The 20,901-nt window shown below is 39.9% G+C and overlaps 1 protein-coding gene and 1 pseudogene across 2 annotated transcripts in view; both read left to right on the top strand.

Annotated features, from left to right (window-relative positions):
• The first annotated feature begins 497 nt into the window (after window positions 1-497).
• LOC120787400 lies at window positions 498-4,608 on the top strand (annotated as a pseudogene).
• A 2,423-nt stretch (window positions 4,609-7,031) lies between these two features.
• Window positions 7,032-20,901, top strand: part of adgra1a (adhesion G protein-coupled receptor A1a) — a 38,015-nt gene continuing 24,145 nt past the window's right edge. The window contains exons 1-4 of one of the 2 annotated variants that reach the window (XM_040123037.1): window positions 7,032-7,213; window positions 7,872-8,076; window positions 9,460-9,733; window positions 10,185-10,456. In XM_040123037.1, coding sequence (XP_039978971.1) covers window positions 10,454-10,456 — 3 coding nt within the window. In that variant the 5' untranslated portion in view covers window positions 7,032-7,213; window positions 7,872-8,076; window positions 9,460-9,733; window positions 10,185-10,453. Of the gene's footprint in view, window positions 7,214-7,666; window positions 7,744-7,871; window positions 8,077-9,459; window positions 9,734-10,184; window positions 10,457-20,901 lie in introns of those variants that run through there. The other variant, XM_040123038.1, reaches the window with a different exon arrangement.

Here is a 20,901-nt window from a genome sequence, read left to right as displayed (position 1 = left end):
GTCAGCAACATTATGCAAAAAACGATAAACTGATTTGCATAATGTTGGTGGAAAGATAGGGCATGGGCCAGGGCCAGGGAAAAACCCGTAACAGTTTTGGGTAGATCCAGACCATTTACTACGCATTTTTTCTCTGAACTCTGGTATATGTTCTCTGACAATGGCTTTGGCAGAGGTCTGCGCTCTACTGATTGCATTTTCTAGTTTTTGGTTCGTGAGTCACAATTTTTCATTTGCATATCTGCGTTTGGTCATTACAATAAATGGATGAAAACTCTAGGGGCAGAGGTTCTCCCTGCTGCTCTTCTATTGGTCCAATAAACTGTCAGTCATATCCTCCGAGGAACTCTGGGAAGTGAGACCCATGGCCTCTGAGCCATATCTCTATTTTCACACATGATTTATATTCTACATATATGACCATACACCTCATCCTCTTGATGCAAACCTCTGCAAATTAATGTGATTCACTACGCGCTTTGATTTGGATACATGACATGCAACATTGTGTCAGACAGCTCCTTCAGGCTCAGCAGGAGGAGATAGAGACACTCAAGGTTTGTTCAAGGAAACGGCCAGTGAGCAGGGGGCTGTCCTACAAAGAGATATTAGTGGGTGATCTAGCTCCCTCTGAGCTTAAATAAGGTTTTCTGGCATCACAAAACTGGCTCATCGACATGCTTTGGAGCCGGTTAACTTCAAAGGATCAGATCAAAACCTGTCAAGAGCCTGACTACTGACCAATAGGATCAGGTGCAAAAACAGAGTCATCATTCCTACAGGGTCCCCACATAGACAAAAGAGTTTACAATAAAGTGATAAATAATAAAGAGCAATAGAAAATTAATAGATCAGTGGGATCATTGTGGTGTTGCAGGTTTTCCATGTGTCACTCTGGTTTTAAAACAGAGCTTCTAAAAAACAGGGAGAGTTTATTACTAAATCACCACGTAATGACAATCACAGCTGCATTTTAATTGTGCAAAGATTCTTTCATTCTCAGAAGGATTCCTGGCAGTGTCAGTGCTTTTACACTCTTATTCCAGCAATGCAGCTCAGAATAACATAAGGAGACTTTGCGATGATAATTGGAAATAAAGACTAAACCCTCTGATGTCTTTTAATAGAAAAGTAATCCACACGCTGTTAAATATTCCCCAGGATTATTAATGCAAAATTTCAGTCCGATTGACTTTGTCAGATATGAACTAATTTTCTTCTTCTCTATCCTCTCCTTGATCACTGCTTTAGCAGCAGTAACAGCCTGACATTGCTGTAACTTTTTTATTTGCATCACATATTCGTAAAAGTTTGTTCATCATCAGACAAAAACACAAAAAATACTCACTCTGTTCTAAAGACCCTTATATTAAATTGTGCACTTATTTACAGTGCAGCCATAGTCTCACATTAATGTTTGGAAATTATTCCCACTGTTTCTGCATCTTTTTATTCCATTCTAATTACTGGATGTGATTATATAATATATTTGATTATATTCTTGACATTTCACCCGGTTGAATATCACTTTCTGCTGTCAGTATAACCAAATATACCTGCAGGTATCACTGTTTCATCTCATATCATATTAAGTACTTCATTCATGGTTCTGATGATGTCACTTCTCATGAATAACTTTTTCAGATCAACTCATTCATAGCTGGATTATTAAATTAAGAGTTGACAGAGCCAGTTGATAAACAGCTTCATGATAAAAGGTTAAATTGTTAGGTTCAGTGAAGCCAGATAACCTCAAGAGAGCTGGACATGAGACTTTTTAATGAGTGTTTGAATTTGAGGAAATTGTCCAAGTGCGAGGATGCATTTTGATTTTAGGGTCAATTTACTTTTAATTTTGTCCAGAACTGTACAATCAAATGACTTGTAATTTCATATGGTAACAGTCAGAGTCACACTGAACAGGAATCCATTGCAAATTTCAGCAAACCTATAAGGAAAGGTTTTTATTAAAAATTGCACAGTATAATTAATTGAAATGTATATGGTCACACAAGGTCATGGTCGTTCTGAACAGGAATCTATTGAACACTTCAAAAAATGTATTAAGGAAATTACTTTGTAATGCTTTCCAAAAAAAAAAAAAAACTATAGGGATAGGGAGTTTTTACAGTGTTTACAGTGTAATTTAATTCATGGTTATAGGTGTTTTGTTTTTTTTCCAAAAGGAAGTAGACACTAAAACGACTTTAAATTTCCTAAGACATATTTAAAAGTAGACTGTTTCTCAGTCAGGAGCCACTGCAATTTTCAGGAAACCTACTAAGATCATTTTACATATTTCATTACAATGTCTAAACTGATAATTGTTTCACTGTTTATAAAGACTCAACTTTTTTTCACTCAGAGTTTGTACACATCCATTCTGGCTGCTTCCAGCACCGTGTGCACAAAGAGATGCACAAGAAAATCCAAACGGCGGCTGGCTTGACGATGATTCTGCCATCAAACACATTTGGTAAAGGCGAAAAAACAAGGCGCTTAGTGAGCCATTAGGCATTACTGCCAGGCATGTAGTTACGACTGAAGCTCATCTCCACTCTGCTGCTGCAGCTCAGTGGTTTGTTCGTAAGGCAGTGCTTCCAACTGGAGAAACACAATTTCCGCTTTCTTACAAGATAAAAAAAAATCACAGTCCAGTAATGTCAAATATACCAACCACAAACAAAGCAAACACTTATGATAAGTGCAAAGGTTATTACGTAAGTTATTAACCATACAGTATATTTTATGCATCAATTATAATGAACCGGTCGATGAAGGAAGATTGACAGTAATGCTAAACACAGCTGATTACCATGCCAAGGTGACAAGTCTATTCAGCGACATGGCCACCTATGAGCACAAAATCCTACAAGCAGTTATAAGGGAAAGGCAATAAACTGCCTACAACAACTAGAAAGGACAAAGCCATTGACTGACCACTATACTGCCGCTTCACTTGTACCCCGGGGAAAGCCACCTCCTGCATTTATGGACTCTCCAAGATACACAACAAAGGAGCCCTGCTCAGACCCTTCATCAGCAGCATCCACTCATTTACCTACAACACTACCAAACACCTAGCCACCATCGTAGCTCCTTTGATCTGTAACACCCCACATCCCATCAAAAACTCCCAGGATTTTGCCAACAAGGTTGGAAAAATAAAATATGACTCAGGTGAAACCACTGTATCCTACGATGTCACCTAACTCTTCACACGCACTCCCACACTAGAAGCAGTAAAGACTGTGAGGAAATGACTGCTACAGGACTGCTCTCTTTCCAACAGAACCAACCTCACCCCAGACCAGATATGTGCCCTGCTTGACCTCTGCCCTACTACCACCCATTTCCAGTATAATGAAGGTTTTTACAGACAGAAGCACGGATGTGCATGCGCTCACCGGTGTCTCCAATAGTGGCCAGTCTCATTATGGAAAAAGCAGAGAGCAGAGTCCTGATCTCCATCACAGAAACTGTTCCCAGCCACTGGTTTTGGTACGTGGAAGACATCTGGGTCAAAATCAAAAGACAGGAAGTGGAAGCATTCACAGAACACATCAAGAAATTGGACAGCAACATCAAGTTCACTCAGGATGATTTCAGAGGAAATAGTCTGGCCTTCTTTGACTGTAAAGTGCACATTGAAGATGCCTGAAGCCTCAACATTGAAGTATACAGAAAAACCAGAAAATATCAACCCACACAGGTTGATATTTACTCTTGGATTCTCACCATCCACTGGTGCACAAGATGGGAGTTATCAGAACCCTAAACCATCAGGCGCAGAACATGCTCACAAGGACCTAGGGGAAAGACAAGGAGCAAAAACACATCAGGGAAGAACTAAAAACGTGTGGTTACCCAACCTTGGCCTTCGTCAAAACCACAAAAAGATACAGAACCAACAGAGAAGAATACAACAATAAATGGAACAACACTGTCATTCCTTACGTTGCAGAAGTATCTGAAAAACTCAGGAGGATTTTCAACACACACCACATCCCGGTGCACTTCAAGCCCAGTAACACACTAAGGACAAAACACCCAGACTTAAGCAGAACAATGTAGTGTATGCAGTTCAATGCAATGAAGAATGCACATTGGGGAAACAAAAAACTTTTTCACAAGCGCATGGCACAACACAAGAGAGCAATGAGAGGTGAAATGTCTTCAAGTACTTCAAGCAAGTCCAGTTGCCTTTGTGTAGCACTTGTCAGCCTACCTTTTAGAATCATGCATACAGTGCACTTATATCTCTTATTTAGTACAATCTGCTTAAAATGTAGTTGGCCCAAACCATTTTATATACAGCATCTTCAAATGACTCATGTCTTCCATTTTTACTAGTACATTTCCAATCTGAGTGTGGATAATATAAAGAAGGCTTTTTTTGCAGGGGATGGACAAGGTGGGGTTTTTCACATGTGCCTTAGTGCCTACCTGTTAAAATTACTTTGTTCCATTACGCAAGTCAGTGCTTGCCTAGCATGTTCTTTTCTAATGTGAAATTTACTGCCTTTGACAGTCATTTACCAAAGGTTATGCCTATTTTATTTTATTTTTTTGTGTTTTGTCTGCACAGTGGTTGCATTAACCTCCTGAGGGGCCTCTGGGCAAAAATTTGTTGTCACTTTCATTATCTCCTCAGACACCCAGAAACCGTTCTGTACTCTAAAGCTGAAATTATTTAGCTGATTAATCAATTAGTTGACAGAAAATTTATTGGTAATTTTTAAGCAAAAATACCAAAAATTCACTGGCACTGGCTCCACAAATTGAGATATTTGCTTAACAGTAAACTCATGTTTGGGTTTTTGACTGTTGGTCAGACAAAACAAGACATTTGAATATGTTAACTTAGGCTTCAGAGAATAATAACAAATATTTCCCACTATTTTCTGACATTTAATAGGCAGAACAATCAATCAGTGATTCAAGAAAATAACTGTCAGATGTATTGTTAATGAAAATAATTTTCGTTAATTGTTGTGTCCGATGATTGAATAATATAGCTTTTCTTGAGGTTTTCTGTTACTTGACACACACAATAGAATTAGAGCAGAGCTCTATATGAAATAAAACAATTTATGTCTTAAAACTAGATTTTGATCAAGAGTCCCTCTACAAGACCAGAACTACGTGAAGATGGAGGGACCCAACATGATCGAGACTTTAATTTAGGCAAATTGGCAAATTTCTAGCAAATGCGCAATTATACAAATTATGCAGACAGAAATGATATACATGTATATAAAACCTGGGGCTTTTGGGGCCCCTGGAGGTCCAGCCCATGGGTAGTTGCCTGGTTGATAATCCAGGATTGGTCAGCAGTACTTGATCTTCCTACCCAATGGAGAAGAGCCTGTAATATTCTTCAAATATTCCAGAACTAGTAATGTTACATAGCCTCACAATCTTTCTGGAGCAGTTAGGAATAAAACTAATTGTTGATAATACCAGTAGGGCTGAAACAATTAAAAAACTTCATTTTGGGATCTGTGAAAAGGGCGATGGACATGGGCATGTCTTACAGCTTCAGTCTGAATTGTTTATAGTTTTATAATAGTTTATCTATTTATGTCCTTATGCATAAGAAATTGTATGGTGAAAACCTCACCTATATAAACCAAGTTGTCTGTAATACTGTGTATATGATTGTATACACACATCTCAAGGCGATGAGGACATGTAAAACATTTTGCACTGGGACCTGTCTTTACAAACTGATGCGACTGCCCACAAATATATAGTTATACCATAACGTTTTTAAAAAGGCTCAATAATTTCTTTAAACAGCTAGGCACTGTAGTTTTTCACAAATGTAACTCAAACAGAAGAAAATAGTGCATTTGTTGGGCACTTTTTTCAGCGGTGGTTTTTCATCATCCTCTGCTTACCTCTCGTAGCTGAGATGATCCTGACCCTGAGGAGAAGGAGGGGAAATTATTGCAAATGTTATGAACAACTGTCCTCAAATTAATATTACAGACTGTTGTGATGTATTTAAATCTGATTCACATATGTTAATAATATTTAGCTATAAAGTAACAGGTTGGTAAACCAGTAAAGAGAGGGAAAGTTGTAACAATATTTGTGTACTGATGTTTTCTTTCCCTCCAGGTTTTTTCCAGCTATCTTCCTCTTTCTCATCAGTATTATCCCATCATTATGGATTTTAAAGCTTCGCCATCAGGTTAACAAAGCCAACAACTCCAGTGTAGCATCCGTGTGCTCTATTTGATCCTATTCTTTTCTACTCTGAGAGCTTCATGCCATGTTATTATGTTAACTGAAACTATTAACTTCCATGTCTTGCTCGAGTATGATAAGCTCAACTCATCTGAAAATATTAAGAATCTTTTTCAGACTCTAAAGGAACTCAACCAATGACAGTGAGGAATCCAAGGTAGGTTTCAGAGTTAAGGCTGCAAAAATTAATATATTATTATCATCAACAGTCCTTTGGCTGAATCTATCTTAAGTTCAAATAATTTAAGCTTAAAGCAGTAAGGTTTAAAATATTCAAACTATTTTCAAACAAGTTATATATGTGTTTTTTTCTAAAGATTTTTTGAATTATTGAATGAATATACTTCAGCAGTATTCTACAGGTTGGTAGAGGAGTGTATAGGTGTGTTCAGCATAATAATCATCAAGTTATGATACTATAGCATCAGTATTTTAAAAAAGTACTCTGAGTTTAAAACTTTTACCTACATGTATGTAAATATTTGTGTATTTTAATAGTGTAAATCAATAGACAATTATTTTTGGCTGAGAAAATAGGCTAAGGTACTGTCATGTCCCGCTCTGCTTTGTAGTTTATGTTTTCCTTTTTTTTTCATTTGTGCAGTATTTCCTGTTTTATTTTAGTCTCACTTACTTTTCCTCTTGATTTAGATCCCCACTTCCTGCCCTTATGTGTGTTTCCTGCCACTGTGATTGTCTGCCCCGCCCTGATTTGTTTCACCTGTGTCATTGTCGTCCCCCTCCTACTGTAATTAGTTTCTGTGCCAGATCATCTTCATTTTTTTGTGATAAGTATAAGAGCCTCTCTTCTAGTGATCCTGGGTTTTTGTTCTTTGCGTAGTTCCACTGACCTCGCCTTTTGCTTACCCCTTTTGGATTTGTTTGCTAGCACCTTTTCTCTGCCTGTGTACTGACCTTTTTCCATACTTCCTTACTTGTGGTTTACCATTTGTTTCAGGTATTAAAAATAATTATTATTTTGTTCAAAGTAACTGACTGATAAATGTCATTGTTTTTGCTGGGATCCACCTCGTATCATTTTCTGCACTTTTTGCCCTCTGATTTTCTATGTTTAAACCTGACCAAACCTTAACTTTAGAGGTATAAGATAAGAACAGTTTTGGAAGTGGTGTCAGGTCAGAAAACAAGATAATGCTTTAGATTATTGCTCTTAAGTTACAGTGTAAATATCTTGTGCATAAGATGTACCTGTTTTGAAAAGAATAGGCAACGGAAAGTGTCCCCCTGTTCAGTTTAATTAGCTACTTAAGGAATAATCAATCAGGTGAGACCAATTACCCGTGCAGTAACATCATACAGATTTGCTCAGCCTGGAGTGTGGGAGGATTTTTCTTTCACAATTTTTGGATTTTTTTTTTTTTTTCTTGTCATTTTTTAAAAATTATTTCTGGGTTAACTGATTGGCTTCATGATTAAGTGAAAACCTTGTTACAGCCTAAACTATACTTTACTGTTGATATTTTAAAGGTATAATCTGTGATTGATACACAAAACTGTAGTCTGTATTAAATGGGTGTAGTAGGGCCATGTGGGCACAGACTGGGCCTGTAAAACATGTAATCTTGTTTTTCTCTCCATTTTCACACACTACACAGATCCCTCTGTTCTCAGTGTGTACCAACAACTGGACCCTGGCTTTACACCAGATCCTGCTCATTTTACTGATATTGGGGAAATGCCTGCTGCTGTCTGCTGGAGAACTGACCAGGGACCAGCTCTCCCAGTTACTACTAATCTTTTTTGGGAATAGCTGCCTACATACCAGAGTTCACCTCTAAAATGTTGTCTGGCGTCAAGTGGGTAAGGGGGGAACAGAATGGGCCAGTAATGGAAACTAATTAAGTTCATTTACTAGAGTAAGATACTTAAACACAATTTTGAGGTACTGTACATGAGTATTTTCATTTTCTGCTACTTTAAACTTCTACTCCACTACTGTTCAGAGGGAATATTGTACTTTTCTCTCCACTAAATTTATTCGATAACTTTAGTTACAAGTTATTGTTTACATTAAGATTTATAATACAAAATATAGGTTCAGATTTTACTGATCCCCAAGGGGAAATTTACAAACTACCCAGCAGTATATAAAGTCATTCAAATTAGCTCCACCTTTACCAGCTTCAACATTAAAATGATTAACACATTAATGCATCGACTATTATAATCCTATAATATATATTATTCTTAAACAGGACATTTGCATAATCAATACTTTTAAACTTCCGTATATGAAACTTTTATTTGTAACTGAGTATTTCTGCACTGTGGTATTGGTACTTTTACTTTAGAATAGGGGGAGAGAAGGAAGGAAGTTGTTACATTTAATTTATCTCCTAAAACTGTGTGTGCATGTTAAACAGCGACAGCAGTCCAGCCATGGTCTACATTATTCTGGCTATGTGGACCAGGAGAATGCTGTAGTTTCCACATCACATTAAACAAAATAACAGTATTGGAAATATGGCAGTAACAGAGCAGAGAAAAATATTGATGATAATAATTACAAAAGACAACAATAACAATACTGTTGACCCAGCAAACCTGACCCTGCTGACCACTGTGGAGCTCGTTGATTATGCCTCAATCTCAGACCACGGCTGATGGCCCGAGGCAGACACACTGATGGCACCATCTGTCTTAATTATAATATGATAATGATGATGATAATGATGGAGGTGGTAGAAAAAGTAGTAGTAGGAATGTTTGTAGCAGCGAAAAGTACTATTAGCATTACTATGTATGTATTTCTCTCTCCCTCATACTTACCCAGAGTGGGTTAGGGTTAAGCTGTTTAAATTGTTTATGCTGACAGAAGTGCTAAAGTCCTACCCAATACACTGGGTAGGTGGCACAATGAGTGTAAATAAGACACATGAAGAGTTCATTTATTCATGCATCTGCAGACCATTTTATAATTTTAGAAAAAGCTTCATAATTTAATGAGAAGAGGTCCTGTTGTTTTTCAGAGAGGCTGATCAAATGCATGGGTCTGAAATGCCCTTTGGTATGTACTTGATCCCAGCTAATTAGGTGGTATATCAATTATATGTACGATGTAACTGTGAATTAACATCCATCCACTGATGATCTGGTAAGTTTTAACTAATGACATGTTGTCATCAGTTGATCATTTATTAATGGTTAGCAACAGGAATTCATAATACATTTTTTTTTCTCTAGTACTTCCTCCAAAACAAGTCATCCTCAACAAGAATCTTCACCGTAGCTGCCACAACCTGCAGCTGTTTTGGTTATCAACTGATAGATGAAACATTACACCCACATTACATCCGCCCCATGTAACAACTCCACTTGATTGAACCGGGTTTCCCCGCCCTTACTTGCTACGTAACATGCGGCACATCCATAGTGGCAAATGGAGCGCACTATCTCCACTGACCTGGATTGAGCAGGGTCTGGTTCGCACTCAGCTGTGGACAAAACACCACCGCAGGTAACTCAGGCTTTTTTTTTTCTTTTTAATCAAAATTTCATTAATACAGTCACATAAGATTTGTATCTGTCATTTGATCCACTACCGTCTTTGCTACAGTAAACATATTTGGGGAGGTAATTGTTAATTCTCTATTAAAATCACACTCAGGGCGCACAGGCACAGTCGAATCCGGTTAATAGCCGTGTTTTTATTGCTACTAAAGAAATGATGACCGTATGTCGCTATTGGCATAGGCTATTGGATAAACCAGGAACACTCTTCTTTACAGTTTAGTCCCCCATCTCCTGCTTGTCGTCACTACAAAAACAGTCCCGATGTATTCTGAACGTGATCTAACATCGTCCCCACCACCCGAACTCATGTCTCATTCAAAGCTGGAAAACATATAAAGTCTAGGTTATAGCGACGCAGTAGCCGATGAATCCTCTGCTTTGATTTCTCTGATTAGCTCTGCCGTGTAGATGGAGTCGGGACCAGGAGGTTCTGGTTGCCAGTCACAGCTGCTGCAGGAAGAGAATCGGCCTGCTGTACAAACCCATGTGATCACATAATTCTCTACTGCACCTGGAGTGTTGGAGAAAGACCACCAACCTGATTAAAAATCTCATCTGAAATAACCACCCTCTACATGGACTTGGAGGGCGAAGGGTAGGGGGCAGCAGTTGCCTCCGGGAGAGACCACAACTTCACAACTGAAGTGTAACTCCACTAAGGCTCATGGTAAGTTATTATGGTATTCATTATTATTAGTAGTATAATATTACTTTAGTGAGCATTGCTACTTTAATAGCTGCCTGTCCGCGTTCAGGTGGTCTGTAACTACATGGTGTTTTTGTCACAGTGTAGCTGCGAATATTAACATATTATCACTGAGTCTCATAAGCTATGGAGTTTGATTTATGATACTGGGCTATATATAAATAAAATCTGACTAACATAACAGCAAATTCAGGTTACAGTGCATAAAATACATATTCTAGTAACAAGAAGAACATTTTATTGATAATAATTCTCAGCTGTTTCTCAGACAGGTACAGATATCATTAAAAGCCTAAAGACTGTTTTAAATCACACTGCAGTTTTGGAAAACCTTAATAATGTCTGTGAAAACGGGGAAAAATGCAAAATTGCACTTTTATCTTCTGTCCTCAATGCAGGACACTCCTCTACCACTGCAGCAGCAGTTGATAATACTGAGGTTTAATAATGAGGATGGATTATGTTATTTGAAACTGTTGGCTCAGTGCCAACCTACTTGCGAAGCTGCATATTAAGAATGGAGGTCTTCCAGCAAGGCCGGATTAATGCACAAGAGGGGGCAAGGGCAAAAATGAGCTATGGCCCCCTACTGACCTCCCTGTCTCTCCAACCTTTTGCACTAGTAATTAATTGGTAGCAGTAATTTCTGGTAATTTGACTAATTAAAAAGTTTTTAGTCAAATGCACCATGTACCATAAACTCAAGATTAGGTATTATTACTGTGCTCGTTTTATTAAAGGAACAACTGTATTATTACCTGTATTATTACAGTCGTTCCTTTAATAAAACAAGCACTCCTCTGATTTTACATGTCAAATGCAATTTAATAGCCACGCAGAGTACCAATCAGCCTGTGAAAACAGCTAAGGTTCTGGAAAAGAGACCACTGCAATTTTTTCTGAAATCAGCATCTCTACATGTATGATAGCCATTCCATTCCAGTGTCTGTTGAATTCCAACACAAGCACACCTCATTCTAATTAATGAAGTACTGAGTAGGTGATCACCTGAACCAAATCTTATTTAATGAGGAAAAGTATAAAAACCACTGCTGTGGTCATCACTATCCTCTTGCAATAGGACCAGCTGGATGGAAAAAACAGCGCTAGTAGTACCTCAAAAGTAATTGGAATCAAAAAATAACTATTGACCATGCCAAAAGAAAAGTTTTGAGTGAGGAAAAGAAGGATTCAATTCTGGCATTACTGGCAGAGGGATACAGTGAGCGTCAGGTTGCTTTTCAGGTTGCCTTAAAATTTCTAAGACAGTGGTTCATAACAACAAGGTCAAGCAGCAGACATTGGGGACAACAAGGCTACAGACCGGCAGAGGGCGAAAACGACTGTCCACTGACCGGGATGACTGTCAACGCATTCGAATGTCACTCAGCAACTGTAGGATGACATCAAGTGACCTACAAAAAGAATGGCAAATGGCAGCTTGGGTGAAGTGCACGGCGAGAACGGTTCGAAACAGGCTCCTAGCGGCAGGGCTCAAGTCGTGTAAAGCTAGAAAAAAGCCCTTAATCAATGAGAAGCAAATAAGAGCCAGGCTGAGGTTTGCAAAAGACCATAAGGATTGGACCATAGAGGCCAGTCCTCTATGGTCTTCGTCTTTGCGAAGGACACATGAATCAAGCCACGTACAAGGTTATCCTGGAAGAAAACTTGTTTCCTTCTGCTCTGGCAATGTTCCCCAACTCTGAGGATTGGTTTTTCCAGCAGGACAATGCTCTATGCCACACAGCTAGTTCAATCAAGGTGCTAAATAAGGACCACCAGATCAAGACCCTGTCATGGCCAGCCCAATCTCCAGACCTGAACCCCATTGAAAACCTCTGGAATGTGATCAAGAGAAAAATGGATGGACAAGCCATCAAACAAAGCTGAGCTGCTTTAATTTGTGTGCCAGGAGTGGCATAAAGTCACCCAACAGCAATGTGAAAGACTGGTGGAGAGCATGCCAAGACGCATGAAAGCTGTGATAGAAAATCAGGATTATTCCACCAAATATTGATTTATGGACTCTGTGGGCAATTAGCAGGAAGGGTGGTCTGTTGGAAGATATAATGGAGTTGTGGGAAATTTAGGATCCAGTGTTTCTGGAGCTTGATCCATACTAGAGACTAAAACTGGAGGTGTCAAAACATCTCCATTAGTTAAAACATTAGTGTTGTGTCATTCAAAAATGAATATAAACTTGTTTTCTTTGCATTATTTGAGGTCTGAAAACACTGCATCTTGTTATTTTGACAATTTGTAATTTTCTGCAAATAAATGCTCTAAATATATTATGTATTATATATTATATTATGAGTTAATATTAGTTAGCAGTAAGTATAATTATCCTTTGTTAATTCTTTAATATCTTTGTTTTGAAAATTAATTTATCCATGTTGGGTCTGGGCAGGTCTTCCACAGATCTGGACCCATAAAGAGACATACCTCAGTCATAACTGAGTGCATACTGTAGTGGTGTTTTTGACAGAAGATGTAGCTGGATTGAAAATGAATCAGGATTTGTAGTAAATGATACCAATCAATTAAAGAATGCCTTGACGAGCCCCAATACATCCTCAGAACATCCCTGATACTAATGAAATGTGTCGGGAACACTCAAGACCAATAATTCTCAGGAAAGCTCTATTTAACTTATACATCTCACTGAAATATAAACGGGAAACAAAACCAAGGGATAGGAAGACACTTATCACCCTTTGTGGAGTAATACAAGCAATGAATGTTTCTACCTTTGACAAACGAAATGTATTTAGAAGCAAGTATGACTACTTTTTTAAATAAACTTTTATCTTGAGTCCCTGTAACACTGATGAGCTGGTGAAAAGCTCTGATTCCCTAGGAAAATCCTGTTTACACATAAGCACAGACATCAAATTCAGAACAAAGAAACCTAATTACAAAATCTTACGTCATGACACAGCACGTGGTCAGTCATCTGGGGTGAGTGGAGTGGAGTGGAGTGTAGTGTGCACAAGTTCTCTCCTACTGTGGGTGCATGCCTGTGTTTTATTTTTTTATTTATTTTTTTATTTTTATTTTTTTCATTTTATGGTATCTGCAAAGGATTTAATCAGTCATGCTCTGTCCAATAGATGGGTTGTTCAGTGGAGCGTGATGAGAGAGCATGCTGTCCCAGAGAGAGAGAAAGATGAGAGGAGGAAGACATGACAGTGTCTCTAAAATACAAGGCCTGGGAACACAAAGGAAAAGCGAGTTGACGCTGTCGTAAAGATAGAGCCAAGTTGGCTCTTGATTTCTGCCTCCAAAGGAATCTTCAGCTTGAATTATGCACAAGCAAGAGTGTGTTCCAGTGAAAGAAAGGAGAGGGCAGAACTGTTGTTTGAAAGCACATTTTGCCTATTAACACAGAGGAAATGCTAGACCGGTCCAGGAGATGCACATCATTTACTGTTAATGAGTCACTTTATCTAAGCATCCTCCACATCCCTGTCTCCACAGCTAAATCATCTGAGCTTGGCTGCATAATATTAATGCACACTTAACTCAAATGTAGTGATTCCCAATTTGAAAAAATGTATTTGTTGGAAACCTCTTTGCCATCACCCGAAAGGACCAAGTTTTTCCTTTTTAAAATGACAATCAAAAGTGTAGATTAAAGGAATAGTTTAACAATTTAGGAAATAATGCTTATTCACTTTCTTTCAAAAATAGAGTTGCCAAAATTGATGATCTCATTTGTGTGTTACGCAAAAATACGATTCATTAAATCACTTATACTGATATCGTTATTATAGGTCAGGTCTTACTTTTGTAGCTTAAGCCATCTGTTCTATTGTTATATTGTTGTGTATACTAAAATATTTGTAGAGATCTAAGCATGCAGCAACTTAGCCAAGAAAAGTCCAAGATGGGGCAGTAAACATGAGGCAGGCTGTCTAACAATCGATTATCAAACTGGTTTTAAACAAAGTCTATCTAGTAATGTTTATCCAAGCCGTCCAATGCAAACCTACCTAAATAGCCACATAGATGTTTTGTCCCTAACCTCCAATATGAGCCATGGGAGCATCTCCTCAAGTAGTGCTCCTATTGCAGCAGGCGTACGGACCTTTGTCGCTGTGGGTACAATTATAAATCAGGTTTAGGTTGTGGAACAGTCACGGATAAAAGAACTCTGACTATCCGTTTCCTATGTTACAGAAAGAGACTCCTATGTGAAGGTAGTTTGTTTGGTTGACCCATCCAATTCACTATTACCACCACCTAAGACTTTTAGATTTAGATATTATTGGAAAAAAAGGCAAGAATGTTTGCAAAAACTTTGATAGTTAAGCCACTGTCTTTCTGGGATAATGTTCTATGGACAGATGAAACCACTGTTTGGGAATGCAGTGCATAAGTTTGTTTATAAGCAATGAAATGACACCCATAAGGGAAAAAAAAACACCTTACCGACAGTAAAATATGGTGGAGGTTCTATCATGCGGCTGCTATTCTGCTTCTGGTACTGGAGGCATTGAATGTATCAAAGGAATGATTCAATCAGAAGATTACCAAGCTATTTTAGAGCAAAATGTGTTACCCAGTGTCAGAAAACTAGGTTTGAGGCATAGGTCTTGGGTCTTTCAGCAGGACAATGACCCAAAGCACACATCCAGTGGCACAAAAGAATGGTTGGTTGACAAGGAAAAGATGGACTATTTTAAACTGGTAAGCCATGGGTCCTGACCTAAATCCCATTGAAAACCTTTGGAGAGAGGTGAAATCTGCCATTGCAGAAAGGACTCCTGCAAATGTAAAAGAGTTTGAAGACATAGCATTGGAAGAGTGACAGAAACTGGTAGCAGACCGGTGCAAGAAGCTTCTAGGTGGCTACAAGAAACAATGAGAGGCTGTCATTATGGTTTTATTTTAGTGAAATGTGCCAGTAATTGTGTCCGGGGGACATTTTGTGTTCGTAGTATTTCACTATTATGCAAGTGTGTGTTGCATAACACACTTTTTTTTTCCCTCTCAGTAACCTTTACCATTTTATTAAATATAACAAAAAATATATACATACATTCATATACACACACATACAGTTCATTTGGATTTCTCAAGATATTGAAAATTTTGAACTACTAAAATTCAGGGGTGCCAATACTTTCAACCAAGACTGTAGCTGATTTGTATGCTGACATTAGAGCGACGGGAAAAAGTGTCGAGCTGTTTTAATGACCTGGCTTTTTGCATTAATTGCTCATAAAATTTGATCTGATCTTTATCGCAGTCACAAGTACATACAAGCACAATGTACTGAAGCTAATAAAACGCAAACAATTATAAGCAGAAAGATACATCAGCAAAAATTCCAGTGCACACAAGGGATGTCTAGATCATCTTCATTTAACAAGTCGGATAAATCTGCAAGCGATGTTTCACATTGTGAAAGGCTTGTTCATGAACCAATCCGCAACAGGTGTGTGCTTTTAAAGATTATGGTGGCTCTCAATAGCCTATGGTCAGTTGCAAATGGCACATTTACATTTCTAAATCCATAAATTTCAATAATTGACGTTTGCTGTTGAAATCGATAAAGGAGATTTTCTTCTGAGCAGGTGCATAGAGTGTTAATGATATACTGTACACCACAGAGTACAGTAAAGAGCGGATACATTTTTTTGGACTTGCTAATATCAGTGAATATGTCACAAGTAAGCCAGGAGCTCAGGGGAAAGGACCCGAATGCAGACACAAGACAGGCTGATGCAGTGAAAGTGTTTTTAATATACAAAATCAGGCGTACAGGTAGATGGATGGATGAACAGGTAGTCGAGCTGACAGGCAAACGGGCAGGAAGAAACGACAAGAATATTTCTGTAAGTGCTATGCAAAGGAAACTGGACTTGCTTGAAGTTCTTGAAGACGTATTGGCTCATCCGAAAGGCTTCTTCAATTCTGACCAGTGGGGAGTTCCAGGTATTTATCCTCTGGTGAGACAAGCAACACTCGTGAGTCGGTGAGGTCACATGAGTCGTTGACCCTCCTGGTCATCATGCCAGTCATCAAGATCACATGGGTAAGGGTGTGTATGGGTACTAACACCTTGAGGGTCATTAGGGTGACAAGTGAGTTGTTGACCCACCCTGCTATCAGTTGAGGTCGCATGAGTTCCGGTGTGGATGGGTGTTCAGCTGTCTGGGGAGTGAACTTAGAACTGCATTGTAGGTAGCTGAGAGATGGTGTCTCAGACCACCTCCTCTGTTTAGTGACGGTTGTCTGAGATTGTCAAAGATGGCTTTTTTTCACTTCTCTTTCAAACCATCGGTCTTCTCTGGCCAAAATACGTACATTACTGTCCTGAAAAGAGTGTCTTTTGTCCTTAAGATGCAGGTAGACTGCTGAGTACTGACCTGAGGAACTGGCTGTCCTGTGTTGCGCCATGCGCTTATGTGGCGGTCGTTTAGTTTCCCCAGTGTACAGGTCTGTTCATTCCTCGCTGCATTGGACTGCCTTAACTACGTTGTTCTGCTTGTACAAGGACCTTTTCTATTCAGAAAACCACAGTCTGCAAGCAGTTCACTGTAGTCAACTTCATAGAAAAGAGTGTCTGACTTAGTGCTACACAGGTTTTTCAATGGGAATGTGCATCTATCTGATTGGTCAAGAATGTTGGGGAGGCGCCGTGGCTTAGGCTTATCGCTCCCTTGGCTGGCGGATAAGTTGGTCCCTCCTTTCTTCCACAGGCTTCCACCAGTCAAGAGAGACAGTGCCCTAAACAGGAAGAAACCCTACACTCCTTCAAGTGTAGCTCGTTCTGAATGTTTTTTTTTTTGTCTTATCCATCTGACATGAGTATGGGTGTAGTACAAAATATTGTTGTATATGATGTTCTTTCCGTATCTATCTCTTTGCACAACAGAAAGAGTTCTTACATGAGTAATCAGATATCGCTTTTATGTTTGTGGCATGGTGTTCATCAACTGTCCTCCTTAAGACATCGCCCAAGGAATGGAGTCTGGAGTCTTCGTGGGAGTTACTTCAGGCTCAGCGAGCTGCACCTGTTTAGACAAAACTCGAGTCAAATTAGTCAGGGCAGTCATGTATTCATCACAGCTCACCTACCAAACATCCAGAGAGGGCATATGACCTCCCTCCCTGGGTGGTCTGGGCATAGGCCTGCCTGTCAGCAACTCATGAGGTGTCAAATGCGTCTTTGTACCAGCTGAGGTTCTCATTGAGATGAGTACGAGGGGTAGCGCATCCACCCAAGTCACTTTCGTGCCATAGAAGAATTTCGCTATTTTTCTTTTCAGGGTTTGATTTGCCCTTTCCACTAACACCTGGGATGCAGGATGGTATACTGCTCCAAAACGGGGAGTTATGTCTAATGCCTTTTCTACTTCACCTAACTCTTTGTTACTGAAGTGGGACCCGTTGTCTGAGCGTATGCTCCTTGGAACTCCATATCTGGGTATGAGCTCATTCCTTAACCATTTCACTACTTTTTTGCTGACTCATTCCTACAGGGAATAGCCTCTACCCATTTAGGAAACCTATCTACAATCACCAGCAGGTACCGGTAGCCTTGTGTTCTGTTTTCAACCCCCATGTCTGTGAAATTAATCATGATGTCCTGGAATGGATCTTCGGGCACTGGGAATCTTCCCATCGGACATTTGTACGCTTGCCTGGGGTTGTGTTCATTGCAGGTGTGACAGTCAGTAACATAGTTGTCCATGTGTGGGTGCCACCAGTTTGTTTCAATGTTTCTTTGCGTCTTTTTCTTGTTTTCGTGTGCGGGGCTATGTGCCTGCTGTAGAAGCAAGTGGCAGAGTTTAGCAGGTGCAACCAACCTTCCGTCATTTGATCTCCATAATCCGTCCTTTTGCGTTGCTCCCCTTCTGCTCCATTCACTTTGTTCATAGACTCCTGCTTGTTCTTGCATTTGCCTGATGTCTGTCTCCGTCAACACAGGTATTTGCGCTTCTGTTGCGACCATCTGCCTTGGTATGTATCCACCAGCTTTCTTTGCAGTAGAATCAGCAGCATCATTCTCTTCTGCTACACTGGTGTCTATTTTTTGTTGTCCCTTGCACTTCATTACTGCCACTGCTGCTTGTAGGTTCACTGCTTGCACTAACTTTTCCAGTTGTGCTCGATTGTTTTACTGGAGTGTTGGCAGTCGTTAGGAAATTTCTTCTAACCCATTGCGGGCCGTTAACATGGACTGCTCCATGTCCATATGCCAAATCAGTTTAGATGTTCGCCCTCTTTCCTTCAGCCAGCCCTAGTGCTTTTGTTAGGGCAATTATTTCAGCTAGCTGGGCTGAGGCAGGTTGGGGTATGAACCCATGATCTCTGGTGGTATGTTTTCTTGTGTTGGGATATTGTTCTACTACAGCATATGAGACGACGTTTCTGTTCTCTCCCGTGTAGCAGCATCCATCTGTGAACAGGGTCAAGTCTGGGTCTTGTAGGGGATCCACTTCCAGATCCGCTCTGAGTGGAATGAGATGTGGGGCTGTAGTAGGATGTCGGAGGTTTTGGTTTTTCTAGCTGTTGAAAAAGTGAACACACTTGATCCTAGGAAGGCCACTACTCCATGGTCAGTGTTTACTTTTAGTTCATGACACATTACTATGTATCTAGCACATCCTGCTTGACCAGCTTCCATATTTTTAAGGTTTGAGCTGTGATACATCAGTACTCGTCTTTCTCTCTCCTTTTTCTGAAAAAGTACATCATTAACAAGGTGGGCTTCTTCAGAAACATCCAGATAGAATGGTTTGGTGTACTCCGGGGATGATAAAGCTGCTGCATGAGCCAGAGCTTGTTTTGTGAGGATGAAGGCTTCTTCACCGGCTTGTGTCCAGAGGAGTGTGGCAGTCAGATTGCAATTTCCAACCTCAGCCACCATGTCCCTGAGAGGTTGGGTGAGATCCACATAGCCAGGGACATAATTCCTGCTGTACCATGTCAGGCCCAAAAAGGCAAGCATCTATTGAATGTTGGCGGGTTTCTGGTGTGAGAGAATGGAGGCTTTTTGTGATGCCGACAGTGTGTGTCCAGCAAGAGAGATTTCTTGACCCAAGAACACAACCATTCTCCTGCAGGCCTGAACCTTTTCCCTCTTCACTTTGTAGCCTTCGGTCGCCAGCAGATTCAGTAGAGAATGTGTAGCCATGAGGCAGGCTTCAGCTGTGGGGCTTGCCAGGCGGATGTCATCGACATATTGAAGGACAATAACATCGTGTGGGAGGGACAGAAGTGTCAGATGTTCCTTGAGGATATGGTTGAATAATCCAGGGCTGTCTCTGTACCCCTGTGGCAGTCTGTTGTATGTGTATATTTGTCCCATATGGGTGCCATTTGTTGAAAGGACTACTGTGTGGCTTGGTGAGGTCTGCTTTTATACTTGATGCCGCTGGGGGCGCTGTGGGGGTGGCAGGCAGTCCTGGTCCTGCTGGCCCTCCTTCCTTACTTTCATTTTTTGACCTGTGTTGTCTTTTTCTGGTTGCTGTTATTAACCCACAAATGTCTGCCGTTACCACCTCACAGTCCCTCATTTTCTTCATTCGGTTCTGTGTCAGGCCCCGGTTATGTTTTCCTGCTTTTTCCCAATCTACATTGTATCTGTATGAGCGGGAGCCGCTGCGGTTATAATGTTTGTGATTGCTTGGGGGAGTAGGCAGCGCCCCTTCCGGGTCACTGGTGAGGAGGCCCTGTTTTTCCAACTTTTCCCATAACTTTTTTGCTCCTTTTCTAGCCTAACTTTTCTCTTTCTCTGGTGCCTTTCCTTCCATTTCTCTCATTACCCAGTCCTTTAACTGCCCTATATTTGTTATATTTTCCATTTTAGTTTTTTTCTCAACTTTAGTTCTCTCTCTTTTATTGTGCAGGACTTCTAGTACTATGAAAAGGATTAAATATCCTATAAGAAAAATAAATCCCAAAGCTCACAAAACAAATAACATCTTCTGACAATCTTCAAGTGTGCTTAGCCTCTATTCTATCGTTAAACCAGCCGGGGGCGGCAGAGATGGTTCCCCTCTATCACTCTTTTACACACTGATTACGTCTGTCATATGTCACCGGAGGCAATGGCTCAGATCTCAGGGGTATATATCTTCCCAAGCACTCATATCACTAAGACCATCACCATCTCACCACTTATTCCAATTATTGCGGTATAATTTTTAACAATATGGGTTTATTTTTACTTGCTATTTCCCGGACGGCCAGTTAGTTCATATGGAGTTCACCGGAGCAACTGACCCAGACACCGTCACTATATTCTACACTGTTTTGCGAAAAAAAACCCTCCCCTTATAGCCAGTCAGTTTGTATGGAGTTCACCCGAGCAACTGACCCAGACACTGTTAATAAATTACCCTGTTTTGCGAAACAACCTCCCCTTAACAGCCAGTCAGTTTGTATGG

This window comes from Xiphias gladius, unplaced genomic scaffold (assembly GCF_016859285.1).
Source record: "Xiphias gladius isolate SHS-SW01 ecotype Sanya breed wild unplaced genomic scaffold, ASM1685928v1 HiC_scaffold_1473, whole genome shotgun sequence".
Classification (NCBI taxonomy): domain Eukaryota; kingdom Metazoa; phylum Chordata; class Actinopteri; order Istiophoriformes; family Xiphiidae; genus Xiphias; species Xiphias gladius.
Note: the sequence above shows the minus strand (reverse complement) of the source record. Positions and strands in the feature narration are given on the sequence as shown.